Genomic DNA, 24,205 nt, shown 5'->3' with positions numbered 1-24,205 from the left:
AACCTAGATCACCCCTTTGGGATTCTTCTCAATAGAAATAATCCACCACCAGTCTGGTAAGAGAGTAGTAGGAATACAGCATTTGGTAAAATCTTTGGTTTATTATGCTACCATCAGAAAGGAAGGAACCCTTTTGTTATTTTGAGGCAGGATTTTGCTCTGTCATCCAGGCTGGAGTGCAGTGGCATGATCATGGATCACTGCAGATCATTTACCCTCTGGGCACAAGTGATCCTCCCATCTCAGTCTTCTGAGTAGCTGGGACTACGGGTGCACGCCCCATATCTGGCTAATTTTTGTATTTTCCGTAGAGACAAGATTTCACCATGTTGCCTAGGCTGATCTCAAACTCTTGGGCTCAAGCAATTTGCCCACCTCAGTCTCCCAAAGTGCTTGGATTATAGGCATAAGCTAGGAATGAACACAGTTATTGAGCACAAGCAAGTGCCTTCATAGCATTCCACTGTAATATACACAAGAATCCTATGCAATAGGTCATAGTTTTATATTCATATTTTTATAATATGGAAGCCCAGGCTCAGAAAGGTCTAAGACCACAAAACTTCTAGGAACAGGGAGACTTGGGACTGAATGCAGTTCTAAAGGCCAAATCTTATTACTACAAACCATAGGCCTAGAGCTGATTGGTTGGTTGGTAGGTTGGTCTTTTTTATTTTTTTCTGTATATGTACTGTCTGCATGTGTACTAGCTCTAATAAAGTGATGGGCAGCTAGAAGATCTTTCTAAATCTCAGTTTTTTTATCTGTAATTTAGAAAGAGTACCAACATCTTGAGGACTAAATGAGTTTGTGTAAGTAAAATGCTTCCACTTGTTATACACAGCAAGTGCCTAGGATGGCCTCCTTAAAAGCCCAAAGCAGATGGGTGGAGTGGCTCATGCCTATAATCCTAGCACTTTGGGAGGCCGAGGCGGTCTGATTGCCTGAGCTTAGGAGTTCAAGACCAGCCTGGACAACATGGCGAAACCTGGTCTCTACTAAAAATAGAAAAAATTAGACTAGCGTGGCCATGCATGCCTGTAATCCCACGTGCTCAGTAGGGTGAAGCAGGAGAATCGCTTGAACCCAGGAGGTAGAGGTTGCAGTGAGCCAAAATTGCACCACTGCATACCAGCCTGGGCGACAGAGTAAGACTCTGTCTCAGCAAATGAATATATAAATAAAACCCCAAAGAATATCTTTTATTGTCCTAGGAAAGAGGAGCTGAGAGGTCTGAGGGAACTGGGGAACAGAGCCAGCGTATAAATGTATACTCACACCTGAACCCCCTTGAAGGCATTAGAAATGCATGAAGCCCAGAAATGTATGCTCACACCTAAACCCCCATGAAGGCCTTCTTTGCACGCTCACATATGTACCCCTGTGAAGGAGCTTCTTAGTTAAGGATGGGCCAAAAACTTCCCACCTCGCACAGAAACAGTGGGAGGCATCCCTAGCTTTGGCCAGAGGCCAGGAGAAAGGCTTACATAATTCTTTCAGTTCTCACTTTCACTCGGTAAAAGCTGCAACCTGACTTGGTTTAGGGTCTGATCAATAAAGGTTTAAATGGGGTAGGGAGGAAATTCCAAGAATGGAAAGACGTTGTGGCTTAGGAGGGGAGGAGGGCACAGTCTGGCACAGCCAGCTGGGCGTTTCCTTTCCCGGCCCCTCCCTCTTCTTCCGCTCCTCCCTAGCTTTCCAATTCTCTCCTCTTCCTCTTCCTCCTCTTGTGCTCCGGCCGGCACTAGTCCAGAGAACAAACCTCTGGTCCTTTAGATCTGTTGCCGCCTACTGTGGGAACTTTGGTGAGTTTTCAACCTTCGGTGGGCCTCATTTCTCCCGTCTGTGCATTTAGGGGCTGGACCAGATGAATTCACCTTGCTTATCTGGCTGGGTGGAGCTGCTGTCTTTTAAGTTTAGTCTGGATGGGTAGAAAATGAGGAGGGCTCTTTTAGCTCTTATGCAATTAGCTCAGTCTGTCTGTAATCAGTTTTTCTGAACCAATTTGCAATAATCAGGAGTGGCATTAGGCATTGAATGAACTTGAGCTCTAGCTTTCTGCCTTTGCATATGATTGACTGTGAATGAAAGCGTGAGCTTGTTTCTTCTTTTCCTCATCCCATCCCAGGCCTTGGTATCCGCTAACAGTAACAGAGGTAACTCATCCTGGGTAGCGATCTTACTTTGAGCTTCTTGGGTCAGTATAAAAAGTGGGGCTTCAGGAATACCTTGTGTGATTTAAGGAGCCTTAATTGATATATTAGACTTCTCACCTGTAGCAGTTTGGACTCCTCGTTTTAAGGTTCAAATTAAGGTTTAAAATGACTGGAGTCTGGTTTTGCAGCTTATGTAAAACTGTTTTCTAAAAACTAAATTTGGGGCTGGGCGAGGTGGCCCATACCTGTAATCCCAGCACTTTGGGAAACAGGTTGGGGGGGTGTCACTTGAGGTCAGGAGTTCCAGACCATCCTGGCCCACAAGCTGAAACCCCATCTGTACTAAAAATACAAAAATTACCCAGGTGTAATGGCAGGCACCTGTATTCCTAGCTACTTGGGAGGCTGAGGCAGGAGACTCGCTTGAAGCCAGGAGGCAGAGGTTGTAGTGAGCTGAGATTAAGCCACTGAACTCCAGCCTGGGCAACAGAGCAAGACTCCATCTCAAAAAAAAAAAAAAACCAACAAAAAAGGCCTAAATTTGGTGTCCTTGCTACTAAGGGACAACTAGAGACTAAGGTTTTTGTTTGGTTTGTTCTGCTTTGATTTGGTTCAAGAGACACTGATAACATGTTAAGTCTTGTTATCTATGTTCAGTTCCTTTGTGTGGTTAATCTAGTTTGGGGTTAATCCAGTTTGATCTAATTTAAAAAGGCAGATTGTCATAACCTAAGCACTACACATTTTGGTGGAATTAATCAGTGGCCACCGTCATGGTAAATGCTGAAGCCTCAAAGTTAAAATCTTCCCTCTGCTTCTTCCCTATTTCCTGTCCCGTCTTACTAGAATCCTGGAGGGGTAAGGCACAGTGGTTAAAGCATAGGTTTGGAGTCACATTTGCTCTGTGAGTTTAAATTGCTAATCCCTCTTAACTCTCCATTTTCAACATCCATGAAATAGGGACACTGATGTTAATAGCAAATATGCCTGTAGAGAAAGGGGTTAGCCCAGTCTCTGCCACCTGGTATACCCAGTGAGAGAGCTGTTGTCCCTTAGAAGTATTTCTTTTGGGGGATTAGATGACAGCACTCATGTTTTGTCACTGCTAGTTCAGGTCACTTGCTAGAATCTCCTAAAACAAACCCGTGCTGTCCACCCAAAGAGCCTTGCTCAGACTCCCTGACCATCTCTCCAATTTAAATAGTTGATTACGGTCTCTTTCTTGAAAATCTCTATCATTGTTTATTATTTGAAACAGGGTCTCACTTTGTTACCCAGGCTGGAGTGCAGTGGCATGAAATTGGCTCACTGCAACCTCCACCTCCCAGGTTCAAGAGATTCTCCTGCCTCAGCCTCCTGAGTAGCTGGAACTGCAGGCACACACCACCACGACCAGCTAATTTTTTGTATTTTTAGTAAAGACAGGGTTTCACCATGTTGGCAAGGCTGGTCTGGAACTCCTGAACTCAAGTGATCTGCCTGCCTCTGCCTCCCAAAGTGTTGGGATCATAGGCATGAGCCACTATACCCACCCAAAACTCTGTCTTATGCTGTGTTTATCCTGTTGTAGTGGCTGTTAAGCCATTTGTTAAAATCAGATTTCTGGGCCCCACCCTCAGCCTTTCTGATCTGGTAGGTCTGGGGTGGAGTTTGAGATTTGCCTTTCCAACAAGTTATCCGATAATGCGGATACTGCTGGTCAGGGTAGGAGAGTACAGTAATAATCACTGTTTTCTTGGGTTTGTCACCTTTAATATCCCTTTATCTAGGAATCCGTAGAGAAAAATTTACTGTTAGAAGTTTCTAGTTATTAAGTCCAGCATATAATAAGCTGAATTCATCACTGAAGGCCAGGTTCTACAAATAACTGAAAGAAACATGATATTCTTTTTTAATAAAGGGCAATTTGAAGGCAATCTAGCCAGTGAAAAGCTCTTAAACTGCTAATCACCCAGGTCTTGATCAGTGACAATTGATTAGTGGAGGAAATTGGTGTTTGTTAATACTAACGAAGATCCTTCTCATAATTACTTGTCTAAGCAATCTGTCATCCTTCAATAGAATATCCAGCTCAGATGGTTTGATTGATGGTTAAGTTGGCACCTGCTACACTACACCTTTATAACAGACATAAAATACACTTTCTTTTTTTGAGACAGTCTCACTCTGTCACCCAGGATTGAGGGGAGTGGCACGATCTTGGCTCACAGCAGCCTCCATCTCCCGAGTTCAAGTGATCCTCCTGCCTCAGCCTCCTGAGTAGCTGGGACTACAGGCATGCACCACCATTCCCAGCTAATTTTTGTATTTTTAGTAGAGATGAGGTTTCACCATGTTGGCCAGTCCACCTCAGCCTCCCTAGGTGTTGGGATTACAGGCGTGAGCTACCACGTCCAGGCTAATATTTAGGCTTTTGTAGCTGCTGTGATCATTAATCCTGCCCCATTCCTTCAGTATCGTTCAGAACCTTGATGGGTCTCCACAGGTTTCTAGTAAGCATAGATAAAGAAATGACTTATCGTCAAGGCCTGTACAAGGCAACCCCAGAAGACTGGCAAATGTTTTCAATTAGCTGCATTCCGAGTAACAGTAAATCTTTGGTTTGTATGGAACACAGTACTAAATAGAGTTTTCAGCTGTGATACTTCCCCAAATCTTGGGAGGCCCCTGTCATGACCTTTTAGTTAATTTCTGATGATACATAAGCTGTATGGTACATTTACACTTAATAGCAGGCTTTAGACTTTACTGAGTGTTCAAATAGGCACTTAAGTACAGCTTTTTTACATCCACATATGCATTGTCTGAAGTAGGGTTTTTGAGTTACAATTATTTAAAAAAGAACTCCAGTCCCAAGTAAATTTTTTTTTTTGTTTTCAGACAGGGTCTTACGCTGTCGCCCAGGCTGGAGTGCAGAGTGATCGTAGCTTATTGCAGCCTCAACCTCCCAGGCTCAGGTGATTCTCCCACCTCAGCCTCCCAAGTTACTGGGATTACAGGCATGTGCCAGTAATGTATTTGTATTGTTTGTAGAGACGGGGATTTTGCCATGTTGGCCGGACTGGTCTCAAACTCCTGGGCTCAAGTGATCCTCTCATCTTGCCTTCCAAAGTGCTGAGATTATAGAAGTGAGCCACTGCACCCAGCCCCAAGCTAGCTTTCTAAAGAGCTTAGGCTATTTCTTTGTGTAGTGAAGTTTCTGTAGATGTTTCCACTTGGACATTACATTTAACATGCATTTTTTATGAACACTTGGTTTGGGTTTCAGATAAGGAAGAGCTTTGCTTGGAGAAGAAAAGTGAAATGCAGGACTGGTGCGGTGGTTCATGCCTGTAATCCCAGTACTTTGAGAAGCCAAGATGGGAGGATCACTTGAGCCCAGGGGTTTGAAACCAGCCTGGGCAACATAGAGAGACCTCATCTCTACTCCCCCGCCCCCCAAAAAAGTGAAATTTGGGGCTTTGGAGCTTGGGCTTCTTTTTAAAGCTATTCTAGAAACAGAGGATGCCCCCACACCAAGCTTAGACAGCAAGGATCTTAGTTTTCTCTAGGAAGTGCTAGCATGCCCAGTTTGCTAATTGGCTGCACTCTCTTCCACTCCAGTCTCTGATGGCAGGTGGCTGATTGTTGCTGTGTGCAAACCCACAATTAGCCACAAGCAGGTGCACACATTTGCTGGGGGTGGCTTTTTCCACACAAGTGCTTCAGCACACACAAAGGGTGGCCTCAGTTTTGCCAGCCATGTGGCTTTCTCAAAAATGAGTGGGGTTGGCACATTCCATCAGGGTACTTGGGGTCAGTAAAGAAAAACAACAGCCCATGAAAGGGGGCTTTGGAATGACCAAAGGAATTAGGAATTATTGCCTGAAAAATAGTTGTAGTTAAATAGAGGGTCATGGGTGGCTTCCTTCTGGAAAGTTATCAAAATAGGAATCTGGAATGCCTAAGGGAGGAGTTCAGCCTAGATAATCAGATAAAATGCAAGCATGTTCTTCATTGTGACATCTGAATTCCTGCTGAAATTATGGAGAGAAGCAGTTTCTGGTCTGGTCACTGAGAAGGAGCAAGTGATGTTGATTTATGGGCATTCTCTCTGGCTAGGACCCGGAGAAACCAGTCCCTCATGGCAATGCTGGTCAAGTGCATCTTTAAAATAACATAGCCGTTGCCATTAGGGTCAGGAATGTCCAGACGGGTTGAGCACATTCATTGCTGGTGAAAGGCAGAGACATCCCGGTTGAGGCTTGTTCACCTCCCCTGCTACTTTTGGGCTCTCCCTCTGAACTCTGAGGTTGATCCTGACTCATAAACCATGCCTCCTGCCCAGCCAGACAGGGAGGGCCCTTCTGTGCAGAAGCCAGACCTGGCTGCTCCTGCAAGCTCCATAGATCCCTGCAGCCCTAGGCTGCCAGACATTCCCCAAGAGGGTGAACAAATAAGCCCTCAGCTACTGCCAGTCCATTCAAACGTGAAATCCTGTTTGGTCCTAAACTCCAAAAATGATCGAGCTTAACCTTCTAGAATAATGTGCCAGTGTTTCTGACACCCCAGTGGATTCATTTTTGGGTCAGTAGGTTCTAACCACTTGTATTAGCATTGCAGCATCTCCCCCTAGCAGGGCTGTGAGCTTGAACTTTGGCTTCCCCACGTCTACTCACTGGCCATATATGATACCTTTTTGTTGTGAATAATATAACATAGAAGAATGCACAAAACATGTATGTTGATATATAGAAAAAAATTAGGATGAAGCTGAGCCTGGCATAGTGGCTCATGCCTATAATCCCAGCACATTGGGAGGCTGAGGCAGGCGTATCACCTGAGGTGAGGAGTTCAAGAACAGCCTGACCAACATGGTGAAGTCCCGTCTCTACTAAAAATAAAAAAAAATTACCTGGCTGTGGTAGTGCACGCCTGTAGTCCCAGCTACTTGGGAGACTGAGGCAGGAGAATTGCTTGAACCCAGGAGGCAGAGGTTGCAGTGAGCCAAGATCAGCCACTATACTCCAGCCGAGGCGACAGATCGAGACTCTGTCTCAAAAAAAAGGAGGGGGCGGCAGGGAAATGCAGCCATACAACCACATGCTGCCCCCATTGTATATTGTACCCTCCTAACTCCAATAAAATTCCCTCTTTGCTCATTGGCACTCTGACTCTATGATGCATATTATCTTGTCTGTGTTTTGTTTTTTAAGCCTATAGCACCCAGTATTTCCAGGCTGTCTCCCACCCAAGAATCAACCAGCCCCAACCTTACTTAGCTTCCTAGATCAGACAGAATCAGGTGTTTGTCTTTCCTCATAGTTTTATCACCTATTTCTAGTTTCATTTTGTTTGTTTTGGACCTTTAGGTTCTTATTTGGGCTCTTGCATCTTTATTCAGCATTTGCGACATTCATGTTGTGTGTAGCTGTCATCTATTTTCTTTGCTGCATGGTATTCTATTATATGAATACATCATAGTTTGAGCATTTGTACTGTTAGAGGATATTTGAGTTATTCTTTTGTGTGAACAATGCTGCTATAAATCTTGTGCTTGTATATAAGTTTTTCTATGGATTATACCTAGCAGAGGATTACTGGGTCATAGGGTATAAAGATTTCCAAAATGATTGTACCAGTAACACTCTTGCTAGTAATGGATGAGAGTGCCTATTGCCCTACATCTCCATATAAACTAGATCTTGTTGCAGTTTTACAAGTTTGATAGTCTGATGTACATTGGTAATTAATTGAGGATTTAATTTGCATTTCCCTGATATAAAGTTGAATACTTTCTTTCTGTTGGCCATTTGGATTTCTACTTCTATGGACTGGTTGTTGAAAGGTTTAACCCATTCTTCTGCCAGATGGTCTCAGTCATCTTTTGATTATTCTCCTGGCTTTCTCTTCTAGTGTTACAGCCATGTCCACAGCTCAGCCACCTCAATATCTGTGATGGCTGGAAAACTCCTATATTAAACAGGTTCTTAGAGGAAAGTATGTTATATACTCACAAGGGACATTTTGCAATAGTACAAATGACCAGATTTGGAGGATTAGCAGGAGCCTTTTATAATATGAAGAAATAAGGCTATGTTCTTCCTTGAGAATGTAGTTTTGGGGGACTGGGCATGGTAGCTCATGTCTGTAATCCCAGCACTTTGGGAAGCTAAGGCAGGAGGATTGCTTGAGGCTAAGAGTCTGAGATCAGCCTGGTCAACATAGTGAGACACCATCTCTATGAAAAATTTAAAAATTAGCCAGGCATGGTAGCATGGACCTGTGATTCTAGGTACTTGGAAGGCTGAGGTGGGAGGATTACTTAAGTCCTAGAGGTTGAGGCTACAGTGAGCCATGATTGAGCCATTGCACTCCAGCCTAGGCAACAGAATAAGACCCCGTCTCTCTCACACACACACACACACACACACACACACACACGAAACGTAATTTAGGCAAATTACTTGTCTCCTTTATTCATTCACTACTATTATTTCAGTTAATAATTCTCTGATTATCTGAAACTAGAAACCAAGTTAAGAAACTGAGAAGGCTAGGAGTAGCCATTTTTTTTAAGAGACGGTCTTACTCTGTTGCCCAGGCTGTAGTATATTGGTGCAATCATAACTCACTACAGCCTTGAACTCCTGGGCCCCAGTGGTCTACTTCAACCTCCCAAGTAGCTGAAACCACAGGCATATGCCATGATGCCTGGCTAATTTTTAAACAATTTTTTGTAGAGATAAGGTCTCACTGTGTTTCCTAGGCTGGTCTCCAACTCCTGGGCTCACGTGATCCTCCTGCTGCAGTCTCCCAAAGTGTTGGGATTATAGACGTGAGCCACCATGTCCAGCCAACTCTGACTTAATGTGAAAAGAAATTAACTAAAATTTTGATCTCCACACAATCAAATTTGTATCTCAGATAATACACACACAATCAAATTTGTATCTTAGATAATACAGGGGTGTTATTCTTCTCTCTTCTTAGTTCACACCATTTCACATTGTTCCCAGGTCTAATGGTGAGTTTGACTTACCACTTCTCAGCTTGCTTACCCAGTTGATTTTCTAATGCTGTCTCACTTGGCCCCTATTAGACATTTGCAACTGAGATCTCTAATATTTTGAGTAACATAAGAGAAAAATTCTGTAAGTCTTAAAGATATGCTTTGTAGAGTATTTGGGTAGAATTTTCAGGACTTTTGTTATTGAAGGCAGGGTTTCTTAATCTTAGCACTATCCACATTTTGGGCAGGATCATCCTTCGTTGTTGAGGGCTGTCCTATGCATTGTAGGATCTACCCAGGAAAAGCCAGTAACACTTCCTTCCTCAGTTGTGACTACCAAAAATGCCTTCAGACATTGCTAAATGTCCCCTGAGGGGCAAAACTGCCCAAATTGATTACCACTAATCTAAAGTATATTTCTTCTTCTTCGTTTTTCTTTCTTTTTTAATGTATAACCAAAAGAACTATTTACTTCTTTTTTCTTAAACTTTTTTTGGGAGCAGTTTTAGATTTACAGAAGAACCGAACAGAAAGTACAGAGATTTCCTTTATACCCCCTCTTCCTACCCCCACTGCTTCCCCTGTTATTAACATTTTGCATTAGTGTGGTACATTTGTTGCAAAAGTCTATAATCAAATTAGGGTTCACTCTGTGTTGTACAGTTATACAGGTTTTGTCAAATGCATAATGTCATATATCCACCATTACAGTATCATACAGAATAGTTTCAGTAACCTAAAAATCTTCTGTGTTCTATCTGTTTAAGTATACTTTTTTTGTTTTTGTTTGTTTGTTTGTTTTTTGAGATAGAGTCCCGCTCAGTCACCCAGGCTGGAGTGCAGTGGTGCAGTCTCGGCTCACTGTAACCTCCGCCTCCCAGGTTCAAGTGATTCTCCTGCCTCAGCCTCCCAAGTAGCTGGGATTACAGGCATGCACCACCACACCTGGCTCATTTTTTGTATTTTCAGTAGAGACAGGGTTTCACCATGTTGGCCAGGCTGGTCCAAACTCCTGACCTCAGGTGATCCACCCGCCTTGGCCTCCCAAAATGCTAGGATATCAGGCATTAGCCACCATGCCTGGCACACCCGGATAATTTTTGTATATTTTACTAAACCCTGCTCTACTGAGCAGGGTTTCACCACATTGGCTAAGCTGGTCTTGAATTCCTGACTTCAGGTGATCTGCCCGCCCCGGCCTCTCAAAGTTTTGGGATTACAAGCATGAGCCTCCACATCCAGCTAATTTTTTTTTTTTTTTTTTTTTTTAAACAGTCTTGCTCTGTCACTTAGGCTAGAGCGCAGTGGTGCAATCTCAGCTCACCACAACCTCTGCTGCCTCCTGGGTTCAAGCAATTCTCTTGCCTCAGCCTCCTGAGTATCTGGGATTACAGTCATGTGCCACCACGCCCATCTAATTTTTGTATTTTTTTTTTTTTTTTTTTGAGATGGAGTTTCGCTCTTGTTACCCAGGCTGGGGTACAATGGTGTCATCTTGGCTCACCGCAATCTCCACCTCCTGGGTTCAGGCAATTCTCCTGCCTCAGCCTCCTGAGCAGCTGGGATTACAGGCACGCACCACCATGCCCAGCTAATTTTTTTAGTAGAGACAGGGTTTCACCATGTTGACCAGGATGGTCTCAATCTCTTGACCTCGTGATCCACCCGCCTTGGCCTCCCAAAGTGCTGGGATTACAGGCGTAAGCCACCGCGCCCAGCCCTAATTTTTGTATTTTTAATAGAGACAGGGTTTCACCATGTTGGCCAGGCTGGTCTCGGACTTCTGACCTCAGGTGATTTGCCCACCTCGGCCTCCCAAAATGTTCTTATTACAGGCGTGAGCCACCACACCCGGCATACCTGGCCAACTTTTGTATTTTTAATAGAGCAGGGTTTCACCATGTTGGCTAAGCAGGTCTTGAATTCCTGACCTCAAATTATCCGGCCACTGTAGCATCCCAAAGTGCTGGGATTACAGGCGTGAACCACCACGCCTGGCACTTTTTTTTCAAGGTAGTCGAAACTCTCCTTAAAATGATCCCTAATCCACTTCCCTATTAATGCACATTTTAGTTGCTGCTCAGTGATTAGTACCCAAAAAAGGTCTTAATGAATGAATATTCATTGTTATCTCAGATACTGGCTCATGATTAACCTTTGGTAATTTATTGATTTATTCAGCCAGCATTTCTAAACAAACAGCATCTTATAACTGGAGTAGATTCTGATTGTGTATAGTATAAATTAGTCTTGAAAATTCTTGGGAAAATGATATGTTGAAGACTAAACTTCATCTTTCAATAAATCCAACACAGGTGGTATTTTTCTCCAGTTGAAACACACAGCTATTTCTTTAGTTAGGCACTGGATATAAAGATTGCTTGCGTTTAACAGACATGTATTAAATGCCTGAATGCTGGAAAAATCTCAGTGTCATGAGATACTTGTGCTTTGAGGGATATAGGACTAAGGACAAAGCTTCACGTCACCCATTTTGTACTTATTCTCAACCATGAGCTTATTGAATGGAATGACACAAAATTTCTCCTTCACTTTTCTTTCCCTTTTGGCTGACTGCATTTGTATGAGTTAAAAACAATTCTATCATATGCCACTCATTTCTACATGTTAGGCATGTAGTATACATTTACACATTTTTGTTCACTGAAAAAATAAATTTAAGGCAAATAGCAGCTTCCAATCCCGTAAGGTCTCCACTGCCACAAAATTAACTATAATCCAAGTAAGTGAATGCTAGGCTGGGTTCTTGAGACATGACCTATGGTTCATCTGGCTCCAGAAGATAACAACATGCATGTGGTTGATGGGGATGATTCATAGCACGATGTTATCCTAAATTTATCATTTTTTAATATATGCATGCATTTGCCTTTGATTTTTTAAAAAAAATCACAATTTAGAAGTAAATGTTTCTGACAGTCTTGGGTTTGAAAAAAAAAGTAAATGTGCCATGCCAGATAAAACATAAAAGAGATTATTAAGAAAAATAAAAATACTGGGAGTTGACAGTTGACCTTTCATATGAATAAATTGGATTCTGGTATATTTTGATTTTCAGGAAGCACAAACCAGTTTCCCAAGATTGTCAGTGTGGTTAAGCCGTAACACTCATATTTCAAATGAATAGAGAGATTTATTCTTATGTAAGAACAGGAGCCAAGTGATTTTTTTTATTTCCTGTAGTAATTTGGAAAGCTAGATCTTTCACCTGTAGGAAAGGCCACAACCCTGGCTTTGAAATATAATATCACTAAGGAATGTTTCAATGTTTGGTCCTCCAGCTGGAGGGCTCATCTACTTCAATAGATAATAATAGTGTCTACTGCATGGGAATGCTTGTGGTGAGCCTCATATGAGGTAAATAATGCCCAAGAAGTGTGCTGCATGGTACCTCGCACTTGGGAGCTTTTCATCAAAGGGTAGCTAGTGGTAAAGATAGGAAGAAGTGGGAAGTAGGAAGAGTTAGCATTATGCTGTTTGATGAATACCAGTTTGATCAGAATTTTGAGTAGGTGTTTCATGTACTTATTCTACGCTCTAATAGGCTCTAGATAATCATGTTCATTTCCTCATAGATTATATCCTTAAATACTCCATGCTTAGAGTATTTTCTCTCATAACCAACTATGACTGGGTAGGATTACCTGTTCTCCCTTTTTTAAAGTTCTGTAAAGAACACATCTTTCTCTTGACGACTAGAATTTTGCTGGGTTTGGTGTTTGTTTATTTGAGACAGAATCTCACTTTTTTTTTAAATTAGTGAACGAATTGAACCAAAAGAATCTCACTCTTGCCCAGGCTGGAGTGCAGTGGCATGAGCTCGGCTCACCACAACCTCTGTCTCCTGGGTTCCAGCTATTCTCCTGCCTCAGCCTCCTGAGTAGCTAGAATTACAGGCGTGTGCCACTGCGCCTGGCTAATTTTTGTATTTTTAGTAGAGATGGGGTTTTGCCATGTTGGCCAGGCTGGTCTCGAACTCCTGACCTCAGGTAATCCACCCGCCGGGGCCTTCCAAAGTGCAGGGATTACAGGCATGAGCCACCGTGCCCAGCCTTTGCCATTTTATAGTTAGATGATAGCTGACCTTACATGAGGTACATTTTAGTTCACTTAACATGACTTAAGAGATACCTTGGGTTTCATCAGAAACACGTTTTCCGGTCATCTTCTATTCAAGAGATTTCTGCAGATGGCTGACTTGGTCTGCTATATTTCAGAGGGTTGTAAGGAAATAACAGAAGAGTAATATAAAGGACTACATAAACCATTCATTGCAATCATATCTATTATGAAAAATTGGTGATGGTATGTGAACGGTTTCATGATAACCAGTATTCCAACATGATGAATATTATGTAGCCTCTAAAGATAATCAGTAAGATATTATAGGAACATGGAGAAAGTAGATAATGAAATGTGAAGAATGCTGTGTAAAAATAAAATGTGAAAAATGTACAATTATAATTATGTATAAAATAGACACATGCAGAACATATTATAAACTTCAAAATCTCGTCGTACAACTCAGTTGTTAGATTTGGGGGCTGTTTCTACTTAGAGTCCATAACCATGTGTATGTTGGCTCGAACATGCTGTAAATAGTTATTTTTCGGATCTCATTCTTTTGGTGACAGGCTTGGATAATTCTCTTGGATAATAGTACCTGATATTACCATATTCCATTTCTTTTTAGTGATGAAAATGCCAGGAAAGATTTAAAGACATTACCAGCCTTTCCAACCAAAACTCTTCAGGAGCATCCATCCCTTGCTTACTGGTAAGCCAAATCCACATGACAGGTGACCCCTTCTCATAGCCTCCATTGAGAACTGCATGCTTTTTGGGATATTAAAAGACATATAAGTGAGAAAAATATCACACTGCCCAACAATAGTATAAAGAAACCATAGGTAGGCCTTAATCCTTTCAGTGAAAGGATCTACTCGAAGTTCACTGGAGATCATTATATCAAGATGTGTCTTGCAGTCATTTGCAAAGAGCAACTGGCTGATGTTTCTTTCAAGTGTGTTAAATGTCTTAGAGTGTGCTTCTAGATGAATATACAATACTCAATGTATGTGCAGGTATTGTGTAATGCAGTGCAGCCTTAATCTAGCACTATGCAATTTAAGTGTTATAAAATACAAATTTCCTTGGATCAAAGATTTTCTTAATGACCAGAGGTTATACTATAGCCAGGTATCATTATATATATTGAGTTGGTTTAGTTGTTTGTATTTTAATGAATCCATAGTATCTATTTTCATTCCACATTTTTTCTAAATTACTCCCTTAAAATACTTACATTCTCATTAAATATTCTCCTTTGTTTCAGTCTGAATCTTCATGATGATTTTTCTTTCCACTAACATGTTTTTCAAAATAAAGATTACAAAATAAATATTTACCAAGGCTACTTAGCATCTTGACTCTGGAAGCTTCTAACCATGTCATTTTCAAGTGATAGTTTTTTCTTTCCTTCCTTCCTTCCTTCCTTCCTTCCTTCCTTCCTTCCTTCCTTCCTTCCTTCCTTCCTTCCTTCCTTCTTTCTTTCTTTGAAATGGAGTCTTGCTCTGTTGCTCAGGCTGAAGTGCAGTGGCGTGAACTCAGCTCACTACAACCTCCGCTTCCCGGGTTCAAGCAATTCTCATGCCTCAGCCTCCCAAGTAGCTGGGATTACAGGCACCCACCACCATGCCTGGCTAATTTTTGTATTTTTAGCAGAGTCAGAGTTTCACCATGTTGTCCAGACTGGTCTCAAACTCCTGACCTCAGACAATCCACCCGCCTCAGCCTCCCAAAATCCTGGAATTACAGGCATGAGCCACTGGCCTGGCCAAGTAATAGTTTTTTAATTAAAAAAAAAAAGACAATACTAATCCTAGCACTTTGGGAGGCCGAGGCGGGTGGATCACGAGGTCAAGAGATCAAGACCATCCTGGTCAACGTGGTGAAACCCCATCTCTACTAAAAATACAAAAAATTAGCTGGGCATCGTGGTGCGCGCCTGTAATCCCAGCTACTCAGGAGGCTGAGGCAGGAGAATTACCTGAACCCAGGAGGCGGAGGTTGCAGTAAGCCAAGATCACGCCATTGCACTCCAGCCTAGGTAACAAGAGTGAAACTCTGTCTCAAAAAAAAAAAGAAAAAAAGAAATACTTAGTCTTCTGGGTTATACTTGAGATTTCCTTTCCAGTCAACAGGTTTTACTCTAGGACAATAAAAGGGTTTTCTCCTAAAGCAAGGTGTCTGTAAGTGGTGGTAATAGAGTATTTTAGATTGCACACAGACTCAGAAGCAATTTAAATTCTTTTAAAATCTTTCTGAATCACTCAAGGAGAAAGTCTTTAATGCCTAACACTTGCTGATCTCCCTGTTTTAATCAAAGAGAGGATGGGCCTTACGCTCAAAATTTTCTCAACAATGTTCTACAACTAACATTTGATATCATTATTTTATATGTATTGTATCCCCTATGGCAGAAGATCATTTTTGATTTAATAAATTGATATTGTTTTCTTTTCTAGTAAATTATTTTTTTGTTTGTTTTTTGTGACAGAGTTTTGCTCTTGTCACCCAGGCTGGAGTGCAATGGTGTGATCTCAGTTCACTGCAACCTCCATCTCCTGGGTTCAAGCAATTCTGTGCCTCAGCCCAAGTAGCTGGGATTATAGGCATGTGCCACCACATCCAGCTAATTTTGTATTTTTAGTAGAGACTAAGTTTCACCATGTTGGCCAGGCTGGGCCTCAAACTCCTGACCTAAGGTAATCTGCCCACCTTGGCTCCCCAAAGTGCTGGGATTGCGGGTATGAGCCATTGTACTTTAAGTTTTAAAGGTAGTTATATGTATATGTGTGTGTGTGTGTGTATATATATATATGTGTGTATTATATAAATATGCTACACAAAATGTAAGTGAAAGATGATAAGGAAGGCAGTCAAATGTCTGAAGTTCAGGAATTCATCTCCTATGGAAACAAAAACCAAACTCTAGCTATCAGACAAGTTGGTAAAGGCTTCCTCTCAAGTTTCCAGCAGCCACCTGATAATATGGAAACTGCCTGTACCTCAGGTAATCATGTATTGCCATCTTTCTCATTTCTTTGTTTTACAGCGAGGACAGGGTAATTGAGCATTATTTGAAAATCAAAGGTCTCACTCGGGGTCAAGCTGTGGTTCAGTAAGTATCTTTCTTTCCTTTTGCTTAGGTATAATTTTAATATCTCCCATTTGAAGATGTCACTTGAAATAATTTCTATTATGTAGTTTTTGTGAACACAGTCCTTATCTGGTTAGAAATATCTTACCACCAATTAGAAAATGTCTCGGGTCATTCTATACACTGGTGTCATCAACTCAGATACCTACCAGTGTCAGGCAGTAACAAAAATGAGAAACATAGGCCAGATGTAGGGCAAAAGGGAATGGTGGGGGCTGTGGCAAACAAGTGAGCTTTCATCCTGAGTAGAGGCAAAGTTACTCAGCTTTATAATTCAGGCGTAATGTTGCCAGGTCCTTTGTTTTCCAAGAGAAGCTGGAAATTCACATTTTTAAATCTTACCTCACTGGGAAGTAATTTAAAGAAAATTTAATGCAATGTTAGCCAAACAAAACCTATCTAGAGGCCATGTTTTGTTCCCCAGTTTGTGACTCTACTTTGAATGGAGTGCATAGTATATTGGCGTCAGATAATCTGTTTCTTCATGCTGCTAAGAACTAACCATTGTAATGTATTTCTGTATTTTGTGACCTACAGAGTTACCATCCATGATTAAGAACAGGCCAGCACAGCAGCTCATGCCTGTTATCCCAGGACTTAGGGAGGCTGAAGCAGGTGGATCATCTGAAGTCAGGGGTTTGATGCCAGCCTGGCCAACATGGTGAAACCCCATCTCTACTAAAAATACAAAAATTAGCTGGGCATGTTGGTTGGTGCCTGTAATCCCAGCTACTTGAGAGGCTGAGGCAGGAGAATCACTTGAACCAGGGAGGCAGAGGTTTGCAGTGAGCCGTGATTGTGCCATTGTCACTTAGCTGGGGTGACGAGCGAAACTTCATCTCAAAAAAAAAAAAAAACCTGCTACACTAAACTTTTAGAATTATTTCTATGCATGTGAAAACTGAAATAGGAATTTAGAGATTGCTAATCTCCTGGTCAGTGTGTGGATTTTCTTCACACTCCTACTTCTTTGCTCTAATCTCTTTTTTTTTTTTTTTTTTTTTTGAGACAGAATCTTGCTCTGTCACCCAGGCTGGAGTGCAGTGGCATAATCTCATCTCACTGCAAACTGCCTCCTGCCTCAGCCTCCTGAGTAGCCGGGATTACACAAGTGCGCGCCACCATGCCCAACGAATTTATGTATTTTTAGTAGAGACAGGGTTTCACCATGTTGGCCTGGCTGGTCTTGAACTCCTGACCTCAAATGATCTGCCCACCTCAGCCTCCCAGAGTGCTGGGATTACATATGTGGGCCACTACACCTGGCCTGTAATCTCATTTTATCAAGACACACCTTCTATTATCTTCACAGCAGAAATCAGAAGTTAGCCTCCTGAAGTTGGATCCTTGACGTTTTAATTCATTGTGCCTATTTTCTGAACTGAAAAGAAAAAAGAAGTAGTGACAATTTCCATTAAGAGTTTTAGGGTAAACTAGTGAGTACAGTCATGCACCATTTCTGTCCACATATACAATGGTGGGCCTATAGGATTATAATGCCATATTGTTACTGTATCTTTTCTTTGTTTAGATACTCAAATACTTACCATTGTAGTATAGTTGCCTACAGTATTTCAGCCCAGTAACATGCTGTACAGGTTGGTAGCCTAGGAGAAATAGGCCATACCATACAGCCTAACTGTGTAGTAGGCTCTGCCATCTAGGTTTGTGTAAGTACACTCCATGATGTGTGCACAAGGACAGAATCAGCTACCATCACAGTTCTCAGAATGTATCCTCATTGTTAAGCAATGCATGATGGTATATTACAAAGCTCCCATGTTTAAGACATGGAATCAACCCAAATGCCTATCAATGATAGACTGGATAAAGAAAATGTGGTACATATACACCTTGGAATGCTATCTGGCCATAAAAAGGAATGAGATTATGTCCTTTACAGGGACATGTGTGAAGCTGGAAGCCATTATCCTCAGCATAAAAACGAATGCAGGAACAGAAAACCAAACACCACTTGTTCTCACTTATAAGTAGGAGCTGAACAATGAGAACACATAGACACGGGGTGGGGATCAACACTTACTGGGGCTTGTCATGGGAGGGCTGGAGTCGGGGAGAGCATTAGAGAAAAGTGCTAATGCATGCTGGGTCTAATACCTAGGTAATGGGTTGTTAGGTGCAGCAAATCACCATGGCACATATTTACCTATGTAACAAACATGCACATCCTGCACATGTACCCTGAAACCTAAAAAACAATTAAAAAAAAAAAGTACCCGTGCTTAAAAGCAGAGTCTTATTCCTTCACCTGATCATTATTGTGTGGCTTCATGTAAGAGACTGTTTCACTTGGTAGTTAAGGCTCTAGGATGTGAAGTCTGACCCATTTTGTTAGAATTCTGGCTGTGCAGTTTAGCTGCCACATGACCTTACACATTTACTTCCTATATTCATTTACATGTAGGCCATATACTTAAAAAAAATCAAATTATTGATTATAGTTTCCAGAGAAACTGATCATCAAAATGTCATTAAAAAGTCTACTTGCATTGAAACAGGAATCCCAGTTCCTTAAGGGCAGAGAGGAAGTGTCACACAATTTAGTCCACTCCAAAGCCTTAAAGGTGTACAATAAATCCTTTTGAATTAAAAATAGCAAGTAGCGGCATTGTTGCTTTAATTTTTATTTTGGGGGGACATTTTTGAAGTCAGGTTTACATAGCGTAATTCATAGTTTTAAAGTATATATTTCTAGGAGTTTGGATAGATATTTCTAGTTATGTAACTTCTACTGCAAGCAATATATGGAATAGCTTTATTTTTTCACTTATGAGTATGACCCAAAAGTTGGTGCTCATTGCTTGCATCATTAAGGGCTTACTTTAAAAAATACTTGCAATTGGAGTTTATAATGCGGCACATTCCTAAGCCATAAGCATTTGAATGTGCAGAAAGTAACATTTTCTATTGCTTTCTGAAAATGAGGTTCTATTAGCAACTTCCTAACATTTGGATAAGCTAAAATATATTACTCTGCAGAATGGTTTATCCTGTTTCTAGAGTGAAACATATCAATTATTGTTATAATGAGGCAAGTAGAAATATGGTGTTTCTTTAAAACACTTTTCCCAGAAGGGTCCTCTGACGATTTTAATAAGATTGTGATACATATTTATTTTCCATAGGTATATGAAAATAGTAGAAGCTCTACCAACTTATGGTGTCCATTATTATGCAGTAAAGGTAAGTAGTTTTATATAACAAAGCTTTCATGATAATTAAGAGTTATTGCACAATGTCAGCTTTTTTCATGATATGCAAAAGGCTGATTATATCTTGTCATTTGTAGCAAATTATAAAACACATTATTTTTGCAAAATACTTGCTAATTTAAATTTTTTCCCAAGACCTGTCTTCCTCCTAAGATGTTCATATCATTCTCTTTGGAAACATCTCTGTTTGCTGATTAGCCTCTTTTCCAGTTGGTTAGCTTTTTAGCACTACCAGATCTTCATTTGATGGTACTTTTGTTTGAAAATTATGCAGTCTCCAATGTTATTTCAACAGCTTCATAAAATGCTGAAATTTATACAGTATTTGCAATGCCATGTTTCAATGAGTGTATTTCATACACTGTATTTTCAGATGTTTTATAAGCAAGGAGAGATTGACAAAGAATTTTTTCTTTTTTTTGAGACGGAGTTTCGCTCTTGTTACTCAGGCTGGAGTGCAATGGCGCGATCTCAGCTCACCGCAACCTCCGCCTCCCGGGTTCAGGCAATTCTCCTGTCTCAGCTTCCTGAGTAGCTGGGATTACAGGCACGTGCCACCATGCCCAACTAATTTTTTGTATTTTTAGTAGAGACGGGGTTTCACCATGTTGACCAGAATGGTCTCGATCTCTTGACCTCGTGATCTACCCGCGTTGGCCTCCCAAGTGCTGGGATTACAGGCTTGAGCCACCGCGCCCAGCCGACAAAGAAATATTTTGAGATGATGAAAAGTATTTTTAGATGTTTATAATCAGGGAGAGATTGACAGATATTTTGAGATGATGAGATGAGAGTGTTAAGGGTGTCTTGTTTGGAAGAGAAATAATTTTATAATTGATCAGTTCTTGATTGACTTTTCATGTTATGATAATGTTTATATCTCTATACAATTCAAAATGTTGGGGAATTAGTTTTAAAAATACTGATGTAATGAGAATACCTGTGTTAAAAACCAGTACCAATGTTTAAGACAATGTGTAGCTCTGTTGCCCAAACTGGGGTGCAGTGGCGTGATCTCGGCTCACTGCAACCTCTGCCTCCTGAGTTCAAGTGATTCTCCTGCCTCAGCCTTCTGAGTAGCTTGGATTGCACAGGGTGGCATGCGCCACCACACCTGGATCATTTTTTGTATTTTTAATAGAGGCAGGGTTTCACCATGTTGGCCAGGCTGGTCTCAAACTCCTGACCTCGGGCCATCTGCCCACCACGGCCTCCCAGAGTTCTGGGATTACAGGCATGAACCACTGAGCCCAGCCTCCAATTTAACTTTAATTTCTACTGCCTCTGATTTGCATATAGGTATCTGTCTGAGCCTAAATTTTCCTTTTCCTGTGTCAGTATCATCTTTACTTTGGCAAAACATAAAAAGATAAATTTATGTAAACAATATCACCTCCCCATATGTACCTCAAACCAGTTATTCAAACATCCTGTCATTGAATTGTATAGTTCTCCAAAAGGGTTTTCAGTATTCCCATGTTCATTGTTAATTGTTTTATAAACATCAGGAATTGGAACCACTTTTCTCCTCTTTGTAATTCCTTGGAAACTTCCCCAACCTTTTATAACTGGTTACTAATTAAGAGAACAAAGTGCTTTTATTTTTTTTTTTAATGGTTAACTGGCTTTTTACTGGATTAATTCTTAGTTGAATTACTTACATTTTACTTATTTTCTCCAACTGTTCAATCAAAACAGTAATGCTTTACTCTTTTGGTGGTATTAACAGTATTGGACTGTTTCAACTTACAGATTTTATTTGAAGAACCTCTAAGAAGGTGTTTTAATAACAAGTTAGGTTTTTAAATAATGTTTTGTTTATCAAGACAGCTTTATTTTGACTTGAATCTACTTGTTAAGAGGTAAAATTGGTAAATTATATTCACCTCTAGAAGAGTTAACAATTAGGCCTTGATTCTCATCCTTTTTCAACCCTCTAGGATAAGCAAGGACTTCCTTGGTGGCTTGGAATCAGCTATAAGGGAATTGGCCAGTATGACGTACAAGACAAGGTGAAGCCTCGGAAGGTAAGAGGGAATCACTTCAGACCTTAGGAGAACTTTGAACTGTTCAAAAAGATGTTAATTTCAATATGGTTGACAAGCACACACCATGAGGTTTTGTTGTTTTTTTGTTTGGTTTGGTTTTGGTGGCTTGTTGCTGTTGTTTTGAGATGGAGTCTCACTTTGTCGCTCAGGTTGGAGTGCAGTGGGGTGATCTTGGCTCACTGCAAAGTGTTTCTCCTGCCTCAGCATCCCAAGTAGCTGGTATTACAGGCATGTGCCATGACGCTTAGCTGATTTTGTACTTTCAGTAGAGATGGAGTTTCACCATGTTGGCCAGTTCGGTCTCAAACTTCTGAGCTCAAGTGATCCGACCACCTTGGCCTCCCAAAGTGCTGGGATTAAAGGTGTGAGCCACTACACCCAGCCACAAGCACACACCATTAGGTTCTATTTTAAGTTATTATGAATGGGATGATGCCATTTATTTTATGAATTTTATATATTTATACATATACATATTTGAATTCGATGGTAGACATATAAATGAATAATAAAGACACGAGCCAAAATTTTTGGTGCTAGTGATCTCTGAATGATGCAGGCATAAGTCATCTTCCTTCTACTGCTGCTATTATTTCTGTTTCACAATATTCTGCAGTGAATATGTCTGCTTTTTGTAAAGACAAATCATTTCTGTGCTCTTTATTAAGGGCCACAGGCCAGGCATGATGGTTCATGTCTGTAATCCCAGCACTTTGGGAAGCCAAGGCTGGCAGAGCAGGAGATCAGGAGTTCAAGACCAGTCTGGCCAACATGGTAAACTCCATCTCTACTAAAAATACAAAAATTAGCCAGATGTGGTGGCAGCCACCTATAATCCCAGCTACTTGGGAGGCTGAGGCATAAACATTGCTTGAACCTGGGAGGCAGAGGTTGCAGTGAGACAAGATCATATGACTGCACTCCAGCCTGGGCAATAGAAAGAGACTCCATCTCAAAAAAAAAAAAAAAAAGAGGGTCACAATCTATCAGATTTGGATTTCCAGGGCTAAATAAGTTACATTAATGTCCATTTAAAATTTTATTGTGAAGCTGTTTTTTAAAAATTTTGTTATTGGCCAGGCGTGGTGGCTAACGCCTGTAATCCCAACACTTTGGGAGGTCAAGGCAGATGGATTGCCTGACCTCAGGAGTTTGCAATTAGGCTGGGCAACACGGTGAGACCCCATTTCTACTAAAATACAAAAAATTAGCTGGGCATAGCATCGTGTGCCTGTAGTCCCAGTTACTAAGGAGGCTGAGGTCAGAGAATTGCTTGAACCTGGGAGGCGGAAGTTGCAGTCAGCCAGATCACACCACTGCACTCCAGCCTGAGAGACAAGGTGAGACTCCATCTTAAAAAAAAATCTCCAGCCGGGCGCGGTGGCTCAAGCCTGTAATCCCAGCACTTTGGGAGGCCGAGGCGGGTGGATCACGAGGTCAACAGATTGAGACCATCCTGGTCAACATGGTGAAACCCCGTCTCTACTAAAAATTACAAAAAGTTAGCTGGGCACGGTGGCGCGTGCCTGTAATCCCAGCTACTCAGGAGGCTGAGGCAGGAGAATTGCCTGAACCCAGGGGGCGGAGGTTGCGGTGAGCCGAGATTGCGCCATTGCACTCCAGCCTGGGTAACAAGAGCGAAACTCCGTCTCAAAAAAAAAAAAAAAAAAAAAATCTCCATAATCTATTGCTAAATGACAGTCAAAGAAAAAAAAAAAGAAAGAAAGAAAGAGAAAAATATATATATTATTATTTTTTTTTTTTGAGATGGAGTCTTGCTGTGTTCTCCAGGCTTGATGGAATGCAGTGGCCTGATCCCAGGTCACTGCAGCCTCAACTTCCCTGGCTCAAGCAGTCCTTCCACCTCAGCTTCCCAAGTAGCTGGGACTACAGGCACATGCCACCATGCCCAGATAACTTTTAAAAACATGTTTTGGAGGTATGAAGTCTGGCTATTTTTCCCAGACTGGTCTTGAACTCCTGGGCTCAAGTGATCTTCCCACCTTTGCCTCCCAAAGTGCCTGGAGCTGCTTCTCTTGATCCAAGTTCCAGTGTACAACATGTTTTCACCCATTTAAGAGTTGAAGAATCCATATAGATCACTATGCAGCTGCTCTTGGCCTCCTTTGGTATTATAGTGACATCAAGACTGACTCATGCTGCCCTGATTGGTTTTGCCACTCTCCCTATGCCATGCTGCCATCACTGAAAGCACAGGAGTAAAACAATGGCCTCTAATAACAGACCTTGGTCAGCTACCTGCATAATCACAACCCAACATCACAGCCTTAAATAACTCCTATCATTTCCATCTGTCTCTTGCTTTAATGTGTGTTAGAAAAACAGCCATTCTCTTTATAAAGCAGCCCTGTAACCATACCTACTCTTCATCTTCTAAGTGTCCATGCAGCTTCAGTTGGTGCACACAGTCTTCCTTGAGTTATGAAAATAAATAAAACTCCCCTCTTTTCCCCATTTATGGTTGTGAAACTGACACAGATAACACAAAACAGTAGATTAGGGAAAGCCATATC

General features: G+C 41.4%; 1 protein-coding gene and 1 long non-coding RNA gene across 9 annotated transcripts in view; one reads left to right on the top strand and one right to left on the bottom strand.

Annotated features, from left to right (window-relative positions):
• Positions 1-24,205, top strand: part of FRMD4B (FERM domain containing 4B) — a 364,340-nt gene that overhangs the window by 298,889 nt on the left and 41,246 nt on the right. For all 8 annotated transcript variants that reach the window (XM_035276090.3, XM_008982001.4, XM_035276089.3 and 5 more), the window contains 4 exons: positions 13,862-13,945; positions 16,286-16,351; positions 19,537-19,594; positions 21,564-21,650. In XM_035276090.3, coding sequence (XP_035131981.3) covers positions 13,862-13,945; positions 16,286-16,351; positions 19,537-19,594; positions 21,564-21,650 — 295 coding nt within the window. The remainder of the gene's footprint in view (positions 1-13,861; positions 13,946-16,285; positions 16,352-19,536; positions 19,595-21,563; positions 21,651-24,205) is intronic.
• LOC118148002 (uncharacterized) lies at positions 1,785-18,065 on the bottom strand. The gene is made up of 4 exons (XR_004734740.3): positions 17,938-18,065; positions 17,685-17,771; positions 13,300-13,374; positions 1,785-1,921 (listed from the first exon to the last, which is right to left on the bottom strand). It is a non-coding gene; the product is annotated as an uncharacterized LOC118148002 (long non-coding RNA).

This window comes from Callithrix jacchus, chromosome 15 (genome assembly GCF_049354715.1).
Source record: "Callithrix jacchus isolate 240 chromosome 15, calJac240_pri, whole genome shotgun sequence".
In the NCBI taxonomy this organism is placed as follows: Eukaryota; Metazoa; Chordata; class Mammalia; order Primates; family Cebidae; genus Callithrix; species Callithrix jacchus.
This window is presented reverse-complemented; position numbering and strand designations above follow the sequence as displayed.